Source organism: Drosophila serrata, unplaced genomic scaffold (assembly GCF_035046125.1).
Source record: "Drosophila serrata isolate PLE 108 unplaced genomic scaffold, ASM3504612v1 contig_160, whole genome shotgun sequence".
NCBI lineage: Eukaryota > Metazoa > Arthropoda > Insecta > Diptera > Drosophilidae > Drosophila > Drosophila serrata.
In genome coordinates this window covers 838,212-852,192 of record NW_028257058.1, presented here as the reverse complement: position 1 = coordinate 852,192, position 13,981 = coordinate 838,212, and the positions used below count along the sequence as shown (strand labels likewise).

At 39.1% G+C, this 13,981-nt stretch overlaps 1 protein-coding gene, 1 long non-coding RNA gene and 1 pseudogene across 9 annotated transcripts; 2 read left to right on the top strand and 1 right to left on the bottom strand.

The window, feature by feature from the left end:
- The first annotated feature begins 66 nt into the window (after window positions 1-66).
- Window positions 67-10,718, top strand: LOC110185450 (uncharacterized). Of its 8 annotated transcripts, none has more exons than XM_020954285.2 (5): window positions 67-190; window positions 7,686-8,031; window positions 9,117-9,300; window positions 9,371-9,715; window positions 9,771-10,718. In XM_020954285.2, exons 2-5 carry the CDS (start codon window positions 7,688-7,690, stop codon window positions 9,993-9,995), a joined length of 1,098 nt encoding a protein of 365 aa, XP_020809944.2. In that variant the 5' UTR covers window positions 67-190; window positions 7,686-7,687; the 3' UTR covers window positions 9,996-10,718. The 8 variants fall into 8 exon arrangements, with proteins under 8 accessions (XP_020809944.2, XP_020809946.2, XP_086682694.1 ...); XM_020954287.2 differs by lacking the exon at window positions 67-190 and adding an exon at window positions 6,337-6,806; XM_086826568.1 differs by lacking the exon at window positions 67-190 and adding an exon at window positions 6,755-6,806 and having other exon boundaries at window positions 7,747-8,031.
- Window positions 4,683-5,050, bottom strand: LOC147644542 (uncharacterized). Its single transcript, XR_015270317.1, has 3 exons — window positions 4,969-5,050; window positions 4,828-4,899; window positions 4,683-4,755 (listed from the first exon to the last, which is right to left on the bottom strand). It is a non-coding gene; the product is annotated as an uncharacterized LOC147644542 (long non-coding RNA).
- Window positions 10,719-12,186: 1,468 nt separating the features above from the next.
- LOC110185483 (uncharacterized) lies at window positions 12,187-13,981 on the top strand (annotated as a pseudogene).

The window sequence follows — 13,981 nt, the reverse complement described above, 5'->3', positions numbered from 1 at the left end:
CTTTGTTGTTTTTGAAGTGATTCAGGACAGCGGTTCCGAAATTAATGTGAGATGAAGAAAAATATTATTAAATATTATTTACCAAAAGAAAATCATAGTCTCGTTGTTCACATCTATTTTTTCGGAGCTCTAATGACAGCTGAAGTATTCACAAGTGTTTTGCAATTGATTTTTTAAATATTATTTAAAGGTAAGTGTCTTATTTGTATTCAGTAAATAAATTCATTTCCAGAATTGTTTTTGAACCTGGATTTTATTAAAAGGTAAGGTATATTCAGTAAATAAATTTATTTGCAGAACTGTTTTTGAACGTGGTTTTTTTTAACCTCGACGGTTTGAACGGAAAAGCCATTATATTTCCCGAATTATTGTTTAATTGGTACGTATACATTGACTTTACTGTCAACCAGTTGGGACGTCTCGTTTTTATTAAGCTCGGAAAAAAAAAAAAAAAAAAAAACTACGGAAATATCGAATCTACAACTAAATTTTTCTACATTTCATTTTGGAAAATTCTTCAAAACAATTTAAAAAGAAAACAGTATTCATTGTGCGAAGCAGGATACCTTGCCCGGCTGTGGCTTGGTGGTTTCTGCTATGCAGAAGCCACCCACAGCTGGCCCCTCGAATAAGGAGGAGGCTACTCTATCTCGACGGTTAACCCGCGAAGACAACTCTCGATCGGCTACCCCTACTAGCTCAATTGACGTTGCGGCTGAGCTCCGCAGCGCTGCTCTCAAACGTGCCCAGCCAAAGAAATCCCTTGGATCCTCCCAGAGTACTGTCGCTGACCTTCCCGAATGGAAAACTAAAGGAATCAACCATGTCTTTAAGTCGAGCACTATTGATTGGCAGCGGGTGCAGCCCAAAAGACGACGATTGCAAAATCAGGCACCGCAGTTCAAAAATGTTATAGCTTCGCAACTGCCCACTGTATCACGTTCTCAGCAGCCAAATACTCCACTTGGTCATAATCAGTTTGCCTCGCTGATGAGCGTTGATGATGATGACATCGTGGAAGTCGATGAAGTGAAGGATGCGGTCAATACAAAGCCAGATTCCCCATTGAAAATCAAGAAACCAAGGCCCATTAGAATTCCAGATGTCGTTGATATTAATGCCTTGGAGGCCTTCCTTTCCCCCATTATCCCATCTGATGATTTTGAATTTCGATTGTCTCCTGCTGGGGATGTCAGAATTTACGCAAAGGATTCTAACACCCACCGCCAGATACTCAAGTTGCTTAATGCTCATAATGTTGAGTATACCCATTTCTGCCTAGACGAGGATAAAACGTTCCGTATAGTGGTGCGTAATCTACCTGCCTCAACTCCTGTAGACACGATTGTCCAAGAGTTTAAAAAGCAAGGCCACTCGGTTGTCAATGCGTACAATCCGAAGTCGAGGCTTCCTCATCGAGTCAACTCTGATGGAAGTATCAATGCCCAGCCGAAACAGAATATATGGTTCCTAAACCTGTCTCCAGCTCCCAACAACAGGGACGTTTTCAAGATTTCTAGAGTTGGCCGAATGCGAGTATCAATTGAAGTACCCAGAAAGAATAATACTCTGAGGCAATGCTTCAGGTGTTTCGACTTCGACCACACTAAAAATTACTGTCTAAAGAGGCCCGTGTGTGGACGATGTTCACTTGAACACCCAACTGGTTCTATTCTGTGCTTGGCAAAGACTACCAACGACCTCATTTGTGTAAACTGCCTGGGTAATCACGCGGCTTATGATCGAGCTTGTCCTGTATATTCCCTCAAACTGAACAATCGTCGATCTGGGATTAACCTTGCCGCTCCACGACAACCAAGTTCTAGATGTCAAAACCAATCTATCCCGTCCTTGGCTGTCCGCAATGGACTGTCCTTTGCGGATGTTATCGGGCAACGTAGTAAGCCTATTTCTCAAATGGACTCGTCTCCTCGTAACTGGAATACAAACAACTATAACACGGAGTTTCCTAACCTTCTTGGTAATGGCAAGAGAGCGAGATCCAGAACTAGAGTCCGTGCTCCTTCCTCTGCGCATGTTGCTCCTTCTGCCTCCACTCCTGACTTGTTGAGTTTGTTCCAAATGATGCAAGAGCTCCAAAGGGTGGTCGCTCAGCTATCCCTCTCAGTGGCAGCAATAGCCCAGAATGTGAACCAGATTCAGGGAGGATCCTCTCTGACAATTCCCAGATATAGTGCCCATTATGACTAATGATCTCCGCATTGGATTCTGGAACGCCCGCAGCCTGGCATCAAATGCGAATGAGCTGCTTATATTTACTCTACAGCATAAAATTGACATCATGTTAATTGCGGAGACTTATTTACACCCTGGAATCAACTTTACTCTTGCAGGATTCGAATGCCTGAGAGCTGACCACCCTGGCAATACTCGCCGAGGTGGCTCAGCCATTCTGATCAAGGAAGGAATTTCCTATTACCAACTTCATGTTGTCAGGGATTGGAAAGTTCAACTAACTACCGCCATGATCTCATCTAGCAGTGGAGAGCTATTGATTGGTGCAGCGTATCTTCCTCCTTCATTAGGTTGGACTAGTGCTGAATTTGATCACCTCCTTTCAGAACTGGGCCATAAGTTCATCCTAGGCGGGGACTTCAACGCAAAACATCGACTTTGGGGTAGCTACAGAGCCGACGGTAGAGGGAGCGCTCTACATGATGCTATTATGAATTCTTCAGCACAAATTCTATTCTTTCCATCCAATTCTAGGGCCACCCCGTCCTGCATTGACTTTTTTATCTACAAATCGATTACAAGTAACCTGCTTTCCATCAGGAACGAGCATGATCTTAGCTCTGATCACTTGCCGCTGGTAGCAACATTTGCGTCTGCTCCTACAACCATTGTCTCTAGATCCAGCCTGCTGAAACCTGGATTTTGTCTCTCCGCCTTCCAAGATTCACTGGATAACTCCCTTGAGCTTTCCACCTCCCTAAACACGAAGGAGGACGTGGATTCAGCCATTAACATCCTTCTTACTAGGATTGGGGAGGCTGCTGCAGTTGCGGCCCCTTCGGTGATTCCAGGCTCTCTTACGGCAAGGCGTCATTGTGTGCTCTCTTCTGAAGTTGAGGGATTGCTGTTGCTGAAGAAGAGGCTTAGGCGAGAGTACATCCGCACATCCGACATGAGAATCAACAGATTGTTCAGGAGGATTTCCAACAGAGTACGTAAAAAATTGTCGTTACTCAAGGCTGAAGCTACGGATCGCATGCTGGAAACCGTGACAGCTGATGCGAGCTCCAACTATTCCCTTTGGAAGCTGACTGGATCCTATAAAAGGCAAGCTACTCCTAAGTTTCCAATCAAAACAGAGGATGGTACATGGACAAGATCAACACAAGACAGAGTTGAAGCTTTTGCTCAAAGTCTAGAAGATAGATTTACTCCCTTCGGAACAGCCTCTGTCCGGAGACAACAGATTGTGGCTGACAAGCTTGCGATTACACACCAAATGGAGCTTCCGGTGCCACCTATAACTGTGCAGGAGGTTAAGGAGGACATAAAAAAGTTAAATGTCAAGAAAGCCCCTGGAGATGACCAAATTGATAATCGTATTGCACGAACGCTACCTCTTAGAGCACTGCTATACCTTATACTCATCTTCAATGCTTCCCTGAGGTTGAGCTACTTCCCAAAGGCTTGGAAGAGTGCTCGGATTGTAATGATCCTTAAACCTGGGAAACCACCCGAGGACCTAAACAGTTATCGGCCTATTAGCCTCCTTTCCACATTTGGTAAGCTGCTGGAAAGATGCATCCTTAGAAGATTACGTCAGTCTCAGTTGGCAATGAACGCTCTTCCCAAATTTCAGTTTGGGTTCAGACTTAGGCATGGCACCCCTGAACAGCTGCACCGTGTTGTAGTATATATTCGTAGTAGTATATATTCGAGTATATACTCGAGGGGTTTCACTCTAAACAATACGTGGTGGCTGCCTACCTGGACATACAGCAGGCTTTTGATAGGGTGTGGCATCCAGGGCTACTCTATAAACTCAAGCCATTACTAAACCCACAACTGTTCGAAATGGTTAGAAGCTTCCTCTCTGAAAGGACATTCAAAGTGGTTCAGGACGGTACCCTATCCTCTCTAAGGCCGATAAAGGCTGGAGTTCCCCAAGGAAGCGTGCTGGGACCGACGCTGTACAGCTTGTTCACTCATGACATGCCGAAGTCCACGGGACATGATCATAATTCTATGCTGGCCACATTTGCTGACGATACTGCTGTCCTCTCCAGATCCAACTGTATCTATGACGCCACTGATATGCTTCAGCTATACCTCAAAAGGTTTGAGAATTGGGCCTGTCGCTGGAACATTTCAATTAATCCGGCAAAGTGTGCTGTAGTGACGCACTCCCTCAGAAAGGAGTCGTGCCCTGGACTGTTCCTGCATGGAGAGCTTCTTGAGCAGGTCAGAGATTATAAATACCTGGGGGTCACCCTGGACACTAGATTAACCTTCGCCAAGCATACAAGGTTAGTTAGGCGTTCATTGGAGGATAAAGCCAGAAGGCTGTACTGGCTCCTAAAGGCAAATAATCACCTGAGTCTGGCGAATAAGGTACAGATATACAAGTCCATACTTGCCCCTACTTGGAGATATGGGATTCAAGTTTATGGCATAGCGGCCAAATCTAATCTGAGTTACATCCGGGTCTTCCAAAGCAAGTTCCTGAGGAGAATTACTGGTGCTGAGTGGTTTATTCGGAACACTGACCTAGCGAGGGACCTTAAAGTTCCCTTGTTAGGGGATATTATCAATGAACAAGCCGAACATTACAAAAATAAGCTCATGTCTCACCCAAACATTCTAGCCAGGAGACTTGCGTCTCGGCGGGCAAGGCGGAGACTTAAAAGGATTCATCCCTCGGACCTACCAAGAAGGAAAATTTATTAAACACTAACTAAACTCCCTGCCACTTGTTACTTCTTCACTTCTTACACTTTTGTAATAATCCAATGAACTCCTCCGCTCACTATTGCATAAGTTGCTACACTACAGTAATTTGCAATAATAAATTCAGTCAAAATGGAAATTTCCAGAATTGTTTTTGAACCTGGATTTTATTAAAAGGTAAGGTATATTCAGTAAATAAATTTATTTGCAGAACTGTTTTTGAACCTGGTTTTTTTTAACCTAGACGGTTTGAACGGAAAAGCCATTATATTTCCCGAATTATTGTTTAATTGGTACGTATACATATATATGAAAAATGTTGTCCATTTGGCGCGGGAACAGCCGGTAGGAACATACGTTTAGGGGAAATGCAAGAAGTTGTGCTAAGAAAAATTGTGGTAATCATTGAACAAAATATAAAGTTATTTTAAATAAATAAATACATAAAAAAAATAAATTATAAATTGCGCCATATATTTACTATGGGGCGGCGGGTTCCGCGGATCTTCTACAGGTTTTCCTCTGGGAATCCTATATGATTCTACTCTAAATTCCCCTACGATTCCTTGGTGATTCCGCCTGGCATTCGTTTGAGAATCTATCTGATTCTACTATAAATTCCCCTACGATTACTGACTGATTTCGTCTCAAATTCCTGAATAGTTCTGTTCAGAATCCATTTCGAAATTCCCTTTTGATTCAGGGGGGCATTCGTGACGAAATTCACGACGAATTCCTGAAGGATTCCTTTATGATTCCCGGTAAACCCCTCGTGTAGTCCTTGTGTGAAAGCTTCAGGATGGAGGCTTCTCCAATCCAACCTGATTCAGACCTGAATCCTTAAGGAATGGTACTGAAGGGTATATATATTCACACACACACATATGTATGTACATATATATATTTAAGCATATCCGCGGTGGTGTTCGGTTTTACTCTCCATGTTTAGCAATGTTTTTATTTTCAGTGTAGTTCGAATATAGCATGCTAAAATCGGCGAATTGAAACCAAATATTCCAGAACCTATCAAATATTTTTGAAGGGTAGTAAATTCAGAAGGAATTATGTTTATTGAATTAGGTACCGGTCGCGGACGTACGAGGTTTCATAATTTTTCACCACATTTTTCCCGGGAATAACTTCATAATTCTGTAAAAACAATATTGTTCAATAAACAGATTTGGTAGAACGAAAGCCATTATTTTATGTTTTCAGGCAAAAGAGTTAAATTTAAAATTTCTTTTAAAAGTAACTATATCATTTATTTTTAATAAACAACAGATATGTACATATATGCTACAGAACCGTTCTACTTCTAAGTTTTTTATTTGGATTTGACATTATTTTCCGGCCTGGTATGTACATACATATGTACATATGTAACTGAGCAAGCGTACAGTATAAGGATAAGGAGAATAACAAATATATACAGCTACGTTCAATATAGTAGCTCAAAAATAGTGTTAATTAATTTAGTAATTAAATAGTATTAATTAATTAATCAATTTCATTATAAATGATTATTATAAGTAATGTTTAACGTTTATATATACGTTTTATTGCGCCATTATCACTTTATACTGATTGAGATAATAAAAAATAACGCCACCCAATCCAAAATGTATCTCCTTTTAACTTATAAACAAATTATAATAATATCATAATAGTAATAATACCAAGAATACCAATGTTTTTACCGCAACTGTACATACATATTCGTGGTGAAAGAATCCGATGACAAGTTGCCGTTGTAGTGTTACGTCCATATGTCCAGCGCAGGGGCAATTAAGTGTGTATGGTAAAATAGGGTTGTTAATGCCCAACACCCTAGATATATATATTCGTGGAAGTTTTCCTAGTGCGATTGTTTAATAAAAATAAGGGTAAGAACTAAGGCAACCAACCAGTAAGGGGTATATATGAAATTATACTACATGTACTTGCATAAAGTGACCGCAAGTCTAAGTCCACCTTCTGACCTCAGTTAGTTTCAATCGTCCCTATACGGCCGTAAGCCACTAACGTTTTGTCACTTTAGTAGGAAAAAGAGGGTTGCTTTACCAATTTGAACAAGGGCACAGGTGCAGCAACTTCGGAGTAGTGCAGTTTGCAAGCAAAAAAAGAGTTAATTACTAAAAAACGCAGAAATTAATTTAACAAGGAACTACATAAAGTATTGATTTAAAACGTTCATAAATTGCACCTGTACATGTTTTAAAGATATTTAATAATACGAAATTAGTCTTTACAAGTGTTAAGTGTTATAATATATATTTTTAAAATATATATTTTGAATTTTTTTGTAGTTTTAGCTTTCCTTATTCCGTTACAATTCTCTGGTTACATAACTTTAAACAAAATGGCTTAGAACGCAGGTGTCCTGCTATTACTTAATATCGGATATTACGTAGTTCTAGGTTTCGATTTTCATTTATGTGCGTATTATGTACACGATAAATCGTAAAAATCACAACTCAAAATTCGGGTCAGATGTGATTGACATTCCTATAATGTAAACTATATAAATTTTAACCTGTTTTTAAAGAGGGAGTGCTTGCTTGTTAGGGTCTCTAAAACCACCAATTTAAAGTATAATTAATATTTAATACATTTAAAGACGTGTGTAAAGAACTCAAATCATTTGCTATTTGAACAAATTGACAGAAAAAGAATAAAAATAGATATGATTAATTTACAGATAATTGCAGACAGTTAAAGATTGTGGGAACTTTAACATAATTCCCCATTTTTCATATATACAGAAATGGCAATGAATGAAAGAAGCGATAGTTCTCATCCAACACGATCGTCGTCATTCCATAGGGACAACATAGCTTTGCATGAGTTGGATGAATCCGACGAAGAGCGCGAGCTGACCAATCTAAATTGGCTCTTAAGGAATCAAAACTTGACGTGGGCAAAAACCATTATTGATTCACACACAGAAGAACATTTCAAAGCCACCTCTGAAAGCCACAACTCAAATATTCGAACAAACCAAACGAAACCGGCATTGCTAACAAAATGTGTTACTAAATCGCAAAAAACAATACCAAAACGACCATCGCCATCTGAACGCTATGAGATATTTCTCAACAAAATTAAGCGGTAAGTGTATGAATTATTATTTATTTATTATAATTACAAATATGTTATAAAAAACAAGAAAAGAAGCTAACTTCGGCACGCCGAAATTTATATACCCTTGAACTTAGAACTTCGATGACGATCGTTTGTAAGGCACCTGTATGAAGTAGTCGTCTGGTTTAAATAAAATTGTACACAAAATTGTAGAATAATATGAAATGGCTATATCTTAAATTTGATAAAAATCTGTTAAAAAAAAGAAGGTAACATTTTTCATTGTATTAATTTCTCGATCGTTCCTAGGGAAGCTATATGATATAGTAGTTCGATTTTCATAAAATTTTACACAAAATTGTAGATTAATATAAAATGGCTTGTTTTAAATTTTAAAAAAATTCTGCTGAAAACTGAAAATGTTATAATTTTTTTTTTGTCAAAATTTTCCGATCATTCCTATATGATACAGTCGTCCGATCCGGCCCGTTCCGACATACATATATACGAGTGAGAGTATATAAAAGACTAACTACAAAGACGGACAGATGGACGGACACACGGACGGATAAACGGACATGGCTAGATCGACTCGACTGTTGATGCTGATCAAGAATATATACTTTATATGGTCGGAGGTGCCTCCCTCACTGCGTTGTAAACTTCTGACTGAAATTATAATACCCTGCAAGGGTATAATAAGGCAATAAAAACGATTTGACTATTAAAACTACATATTGCAAAGTAGAGTCGAATGTCATATATCCACAATAATTTCGCGGTTATTATCTTATCGGAATTATCTTGGACTTTGGTACCTACTATTTTTAAACTTAGAAATTAGTATAAATTGTCGTTATTTTATTTTGATATTTGGAATTCTAAATGTCGAATAATAACCCATTTAACTTTAAAATATCAATAATATCTATAATTTTTTATTTATTTGTGTTATTTATTTTTCTGGTATATTTGTCTGAATTATTAAATAAAATATTTTTTTCTCGCAATCTTTCGTAACTTTCAAATATCTATTAATAAAAAACCAATACAGTATCAATAATTTCTACAATCCTTAATTGATTTTTAAAATTAAAAATTTATCTAAACAGTGATTTAACAGAATATGAAAAGTTAGCCCCCAAATATGAAACAGATGTTACCGAAAAACCGCCATTTAATTATTCTCATATTATTGGCATGGCTATGTTAAAAAATGGACGCGTAACATTGCAAGAGATTTGCTCGTGGATTGAGTCTAAGTTTGCATTTTTCCGAGTTCGCAAGAAATGGAATGTAAGTGATTACCGATTTCAGAATACTAATGTTGCAATCACAGATATCATTTTATAATTGTTATTTTCAGAATTCTATTAGACATAACTTGTCACTTCACCACTGCTTCCGCAATAGGAAACGCGAAGAAAAGAAAGGGAAAGGCGGATACTGGGAGTTGGGAGTTGATCCCAAGAAATGTGAAAGAAAGCGCATTCGTAACAGAAAACTATGTAAACAGACTGTTAAGGATCCTAATATAAAAAAATGCCAGAAAATAATAGAACCAAATACACAGATGCAAAATATTGCTCAATCTGAAGAACAAGTTTCGTTATACACCATATATGATAAGGAAACAAAAAAAATACGCTATGGCGAAGGCGAAAAGAGCCTCTATAGTTTAATCTCTGAGAAAAGAGACACAGCCAATATGGTAAGGTTAAGATATATACTTATATATATATATTACATATGTGTTTTATCAACAGGTTTTTTCTTCTACATTCAATGGCATAGTGGAACCTACATCACTTACCGAAGGAGACAATATTCAGGAATCTTGCAACATAACTGTTAATTATGATTATTCAAACTTTCGACCCTTAATAGACAGTCTGGATGACCAGTTTCACTATCTCCAAAATAGCGGGGAGTACAGTAGGAACGATGATATTTTAGATAATATTCTGGATGTTTGTGTTAATCACTATTGAAAATATATACATACATGTATCATGCTTTCCGACTTTAAAGACAAGTCGCAAGGTATCACCATACGCTTTGTCCATGCACTAGCATGGATAGTACCCCAGACCCTATAAAGTTGATATTCGTATTTCAAATTATTGTTTCGTAAACTTCGGCACGCCGGATTTTTGTACCCTTGCAGATTGCAACTCATAATATACATATCATTATAGTATACAGATATAATAATGGAAACAAAGTAATGCCTACATCCATTACAGTTGTATTATATTATATTTACCGTTTGGAATTTTGCTGTACATTTAACGATATTTTTTAAGCCATATCATATTGCAGTCCGATTTTCGAAAAATTAAAGATAAAATTCTGAAATAATACAAAACGGCTTTATCTTAAATTGGATGAGAATATGTTGAAAAATGGAAAAAGTTATAACATAAATCGACTCAGCTGTTGATGCCGATCAAGAATATATAGATTTAATATGGTTGGAAATGACTCAATCACTGCGTTGTAACCTTTTAACTAAAATCTGCAAGGGTATAAAATGTATTGGAAAATAATTATGTAATTAAAATCAACATAACATTTAAAATATGTATACCCATGGTTTAAGCCTGAAAATGTAAGTTGGCTACATCACAAAGCTTGATCTTATTTATTATTATTGCATATTAATACAATAAAGTTATTAAATAAAGCAATTACTAAATGCACAATTAAACAAACAAGTAAGAAATATAAAGTCGAATGTGTTCGATGCATGCATAGAGCCCAATTAGTTGTGCGTTATATTTGCAGACAATTTAAAATGTTACATATAATACTTTATTATTTCAAGTTTTATTTTTGCTATCATGTTAGTCCTTTCAAACACACTTATTTTTAGAATCTCCGTCAATCGCCGCCCATTACTCAGCATGGGGTATGGCCTAGGGGATTGAGTAGCGGATTTGATTAGGGTATTATAAATATACAAATATAGAAGTTTGCAACACAGTGACTAAGTCACTTCCAACCATTTAAAGTAATTATATCTTCTTGGTCAGCATCAACAGGCGAGTCAGTCTGTTTCTACGCAAACTAGTCTCTCAGTTTTGAAACTATCTGAATGATATATAACCACTTTATATTACTCTAGAATTTCGGCTTTAATTTTATGAAAATCGGGAGAATATATAATACGGCTGCCATAGAAACCACGCTTTTAACTCTGAATTTAGTGATCTTTTTTATAATTATATACTATTGCTCTGAATTTAATAATTTTGTTTGTAATTATAAATTATTTTCTTCTTTTTAGTTCGGTTATTTATAAAAACGTGCTTTTTTAGTTTTTTTTAAACTATTGTTTATTTTTAATATAAAGGGCTTCTATATTATTTATTCTGATTTCAGTAAAGATTTTACCGCGATTAACTATTACCTCCTTTATTAATGGACGTTGATGCACTACGGTCAGTAAATACAAGTGGTCTGTATGACACCAGGCACGTGCCTTTTGGGTTAAGTGTAAGTAGGCGAGATAGGAAATATAGAAAAAGAGTACGAGGAAATGAACTACCAGCGTGCTGTGTTTGAATTAAAGTTTTTAGTTTGTGAAGTGTTTGCAATCATCGTAATTTGCACTCTAAAAGGTTCATGCTATATAGGATCTAGTATTTCTACTTGGTACGTGGAAATCGAGCTGACTCAGTTTCACGTCACCATGAACGAGGTTATAGATAAAGGTTAAGATAGATAGACAAACCCTGAGGATGGTAAGTTAATAAGGAGTCTACTAAAATAGGAAGGTAATCTTTGGTTTGCATCTAAAGATTAAGAAAAAATATACGGGTTTAGTAACAAAGGGGTCCTTGAATTCCTCCGACCACCGTTTAATAAATCCAAGCATACCCCTGGCTTTATTCACTATGGACGAATTATGATCGATAAAGTTACTTCACTTGATATAGGCGGACGCCCTAATCATCAACTGAATTAATTCTTCTAAATAGCAGCAATTCAGCGTGTGAGTTGCAAGCTTTGGACCGACACGAGAAAATGTCATAAGCTTGCATTTAAAGTCGTTTAAGTTTTATGAGTTTACGCGGCAACATTTTTGGAAATTATTAAGATCCGTTTAATTCGTTTATTCCGTTTGACACTGGTTGTTGCTGGTGGAGCAGGAGCGCTCAAAGAAATGAAAATAAAAGTATGGAGCAGCACAAGAGTCGCCTGGGGTACACCCTCGGCATTCCTACCCTGTTTCTCCTCGGAGCCGTGCTCTTTTTGATCGGCTTCTTTTCGGCGTCCTATTTGGCGGCGGAGAAGGACAGCACAGCAGCCGAGGGCCAGCCCACCACATTGCACGGCGTAAAATTAGAGCCACCTGCCTACGATTCCTTTATACTGTTCCTGATCGACGCACTTTGAAACGACTTTCCGGATGCAACGTCCATGCCGGTGGCACATGCCAGGGCCTGTGAAAGGCTCACCCTTCATGTGGACATATCGACGATGACGGCATATTCGCCGCTGACAACACCTGGGTAAATCTTTTTCCCAGCGAGTTTACGCGACGTACGGAAAACAGCGATTCGTTTTTTGTCAACGATTTCTACGATATGCGATAGAAATGTGACTTAAGTACTGGAATCCGAACTGGACAAGAGTGACTGGTCGCTGCTGACTTTGCAATATCTAGGACTGGACCACATTGATCATATGGAAGGAAATGCCAGCTCAAGGATTGCCGCGGTGCAGAAGATACTGGAGCATAAGAACCTTCCCAACTATCTGCTCATGCTAACTGGTGATCATGGCATGGCCGATGGCGGGGGTCATGGCGGCAATACGCTGGCAGAAACTTTGATACCACTATACCTCTACTCAGAGAACTGCAGCAAGGCCCTATCCAGCTTAAAGACCTACAATCAAAAAGACCTGGCTCCTACTCTCTCCGTGCTACTGACCGTGGAGATACCCACGCTGTCTATTGGCAGACGAGGAAGTTGTTTGTGATGCTGATGCTCACCCTTATGCGCTACATCCACCGGCTGCAGGCCATCCGGAGCACCATTATGATATTCTCACTGTAGCTGTTGTGGGCGCGCCTGCCTCACCACAGCGCAAGCTGGATGCAGTCGGTGGCCAGTGGAGCGACTTTGTGTATGGTCTATTGCTTTCGTGGGCCCAATGGCCAGGTGCACTTCATCGAACTGGCACCGTATCTGGCCTCCAAATTATTGGTGCCCACGTTTGTGATCTTCTGGTGCTGCCTGGCACTGGTTCTAGGGCTGGGCTATCGGGAAGCCTTGCCTCAAACCAATCCGACCTTGGGCACGAGAAGCGTGTTGCTTCAACTGCTTCAGACGAACCTGACCAGCTCCCTGCTGTTGGCTGCCCTGCTGCAAAAGGTGCAAAACATCCTACTGCTTTCCGTCCTTCTTGTGGCCTTGCAGCAAACCTACAAGCTGTGCGATGTCTTTGCGACCAGTGCTCGAAAGTTTTCGGTGCGCTTGGTGCACGTCTACAAGATCATCATGACGATGTTCTTGGCCATAATGTTTTTCTTTTATCAGGGCAACTCGAACAGCCTGTCCACTATTGACCTGACACCAGGATACATAAGTCAGACCAGTTACAACCCCGTCATCGTAGGCCTCTTCGTCACCCTAAACACGTACTGTGCGGAGATACACGCATTCCTCTATTTGATTGTCCACACTTTATGCTCGGATCTGCGTAGCGTGGGAATCATGCAGGTACAGCCACCCTACTATATCGCCGCTGACTCGCTATAGCTTCGCTCTACGCTGCACTCATCATGCTGCCGGCGGCCTTCTACATCTGCCTGATAGTTGGCTTTCGCTACCACCTCTTCATCTATTACGTCTTTTCGCCAAAGGCTTTGTACGACTGTTACACTGTACTGGTGTTTTATTTGGTGTTTTTAGTAACGAGTTTGTACCTTAAATTGTTTAAACATGACGCTAAGAATAGGAATTAA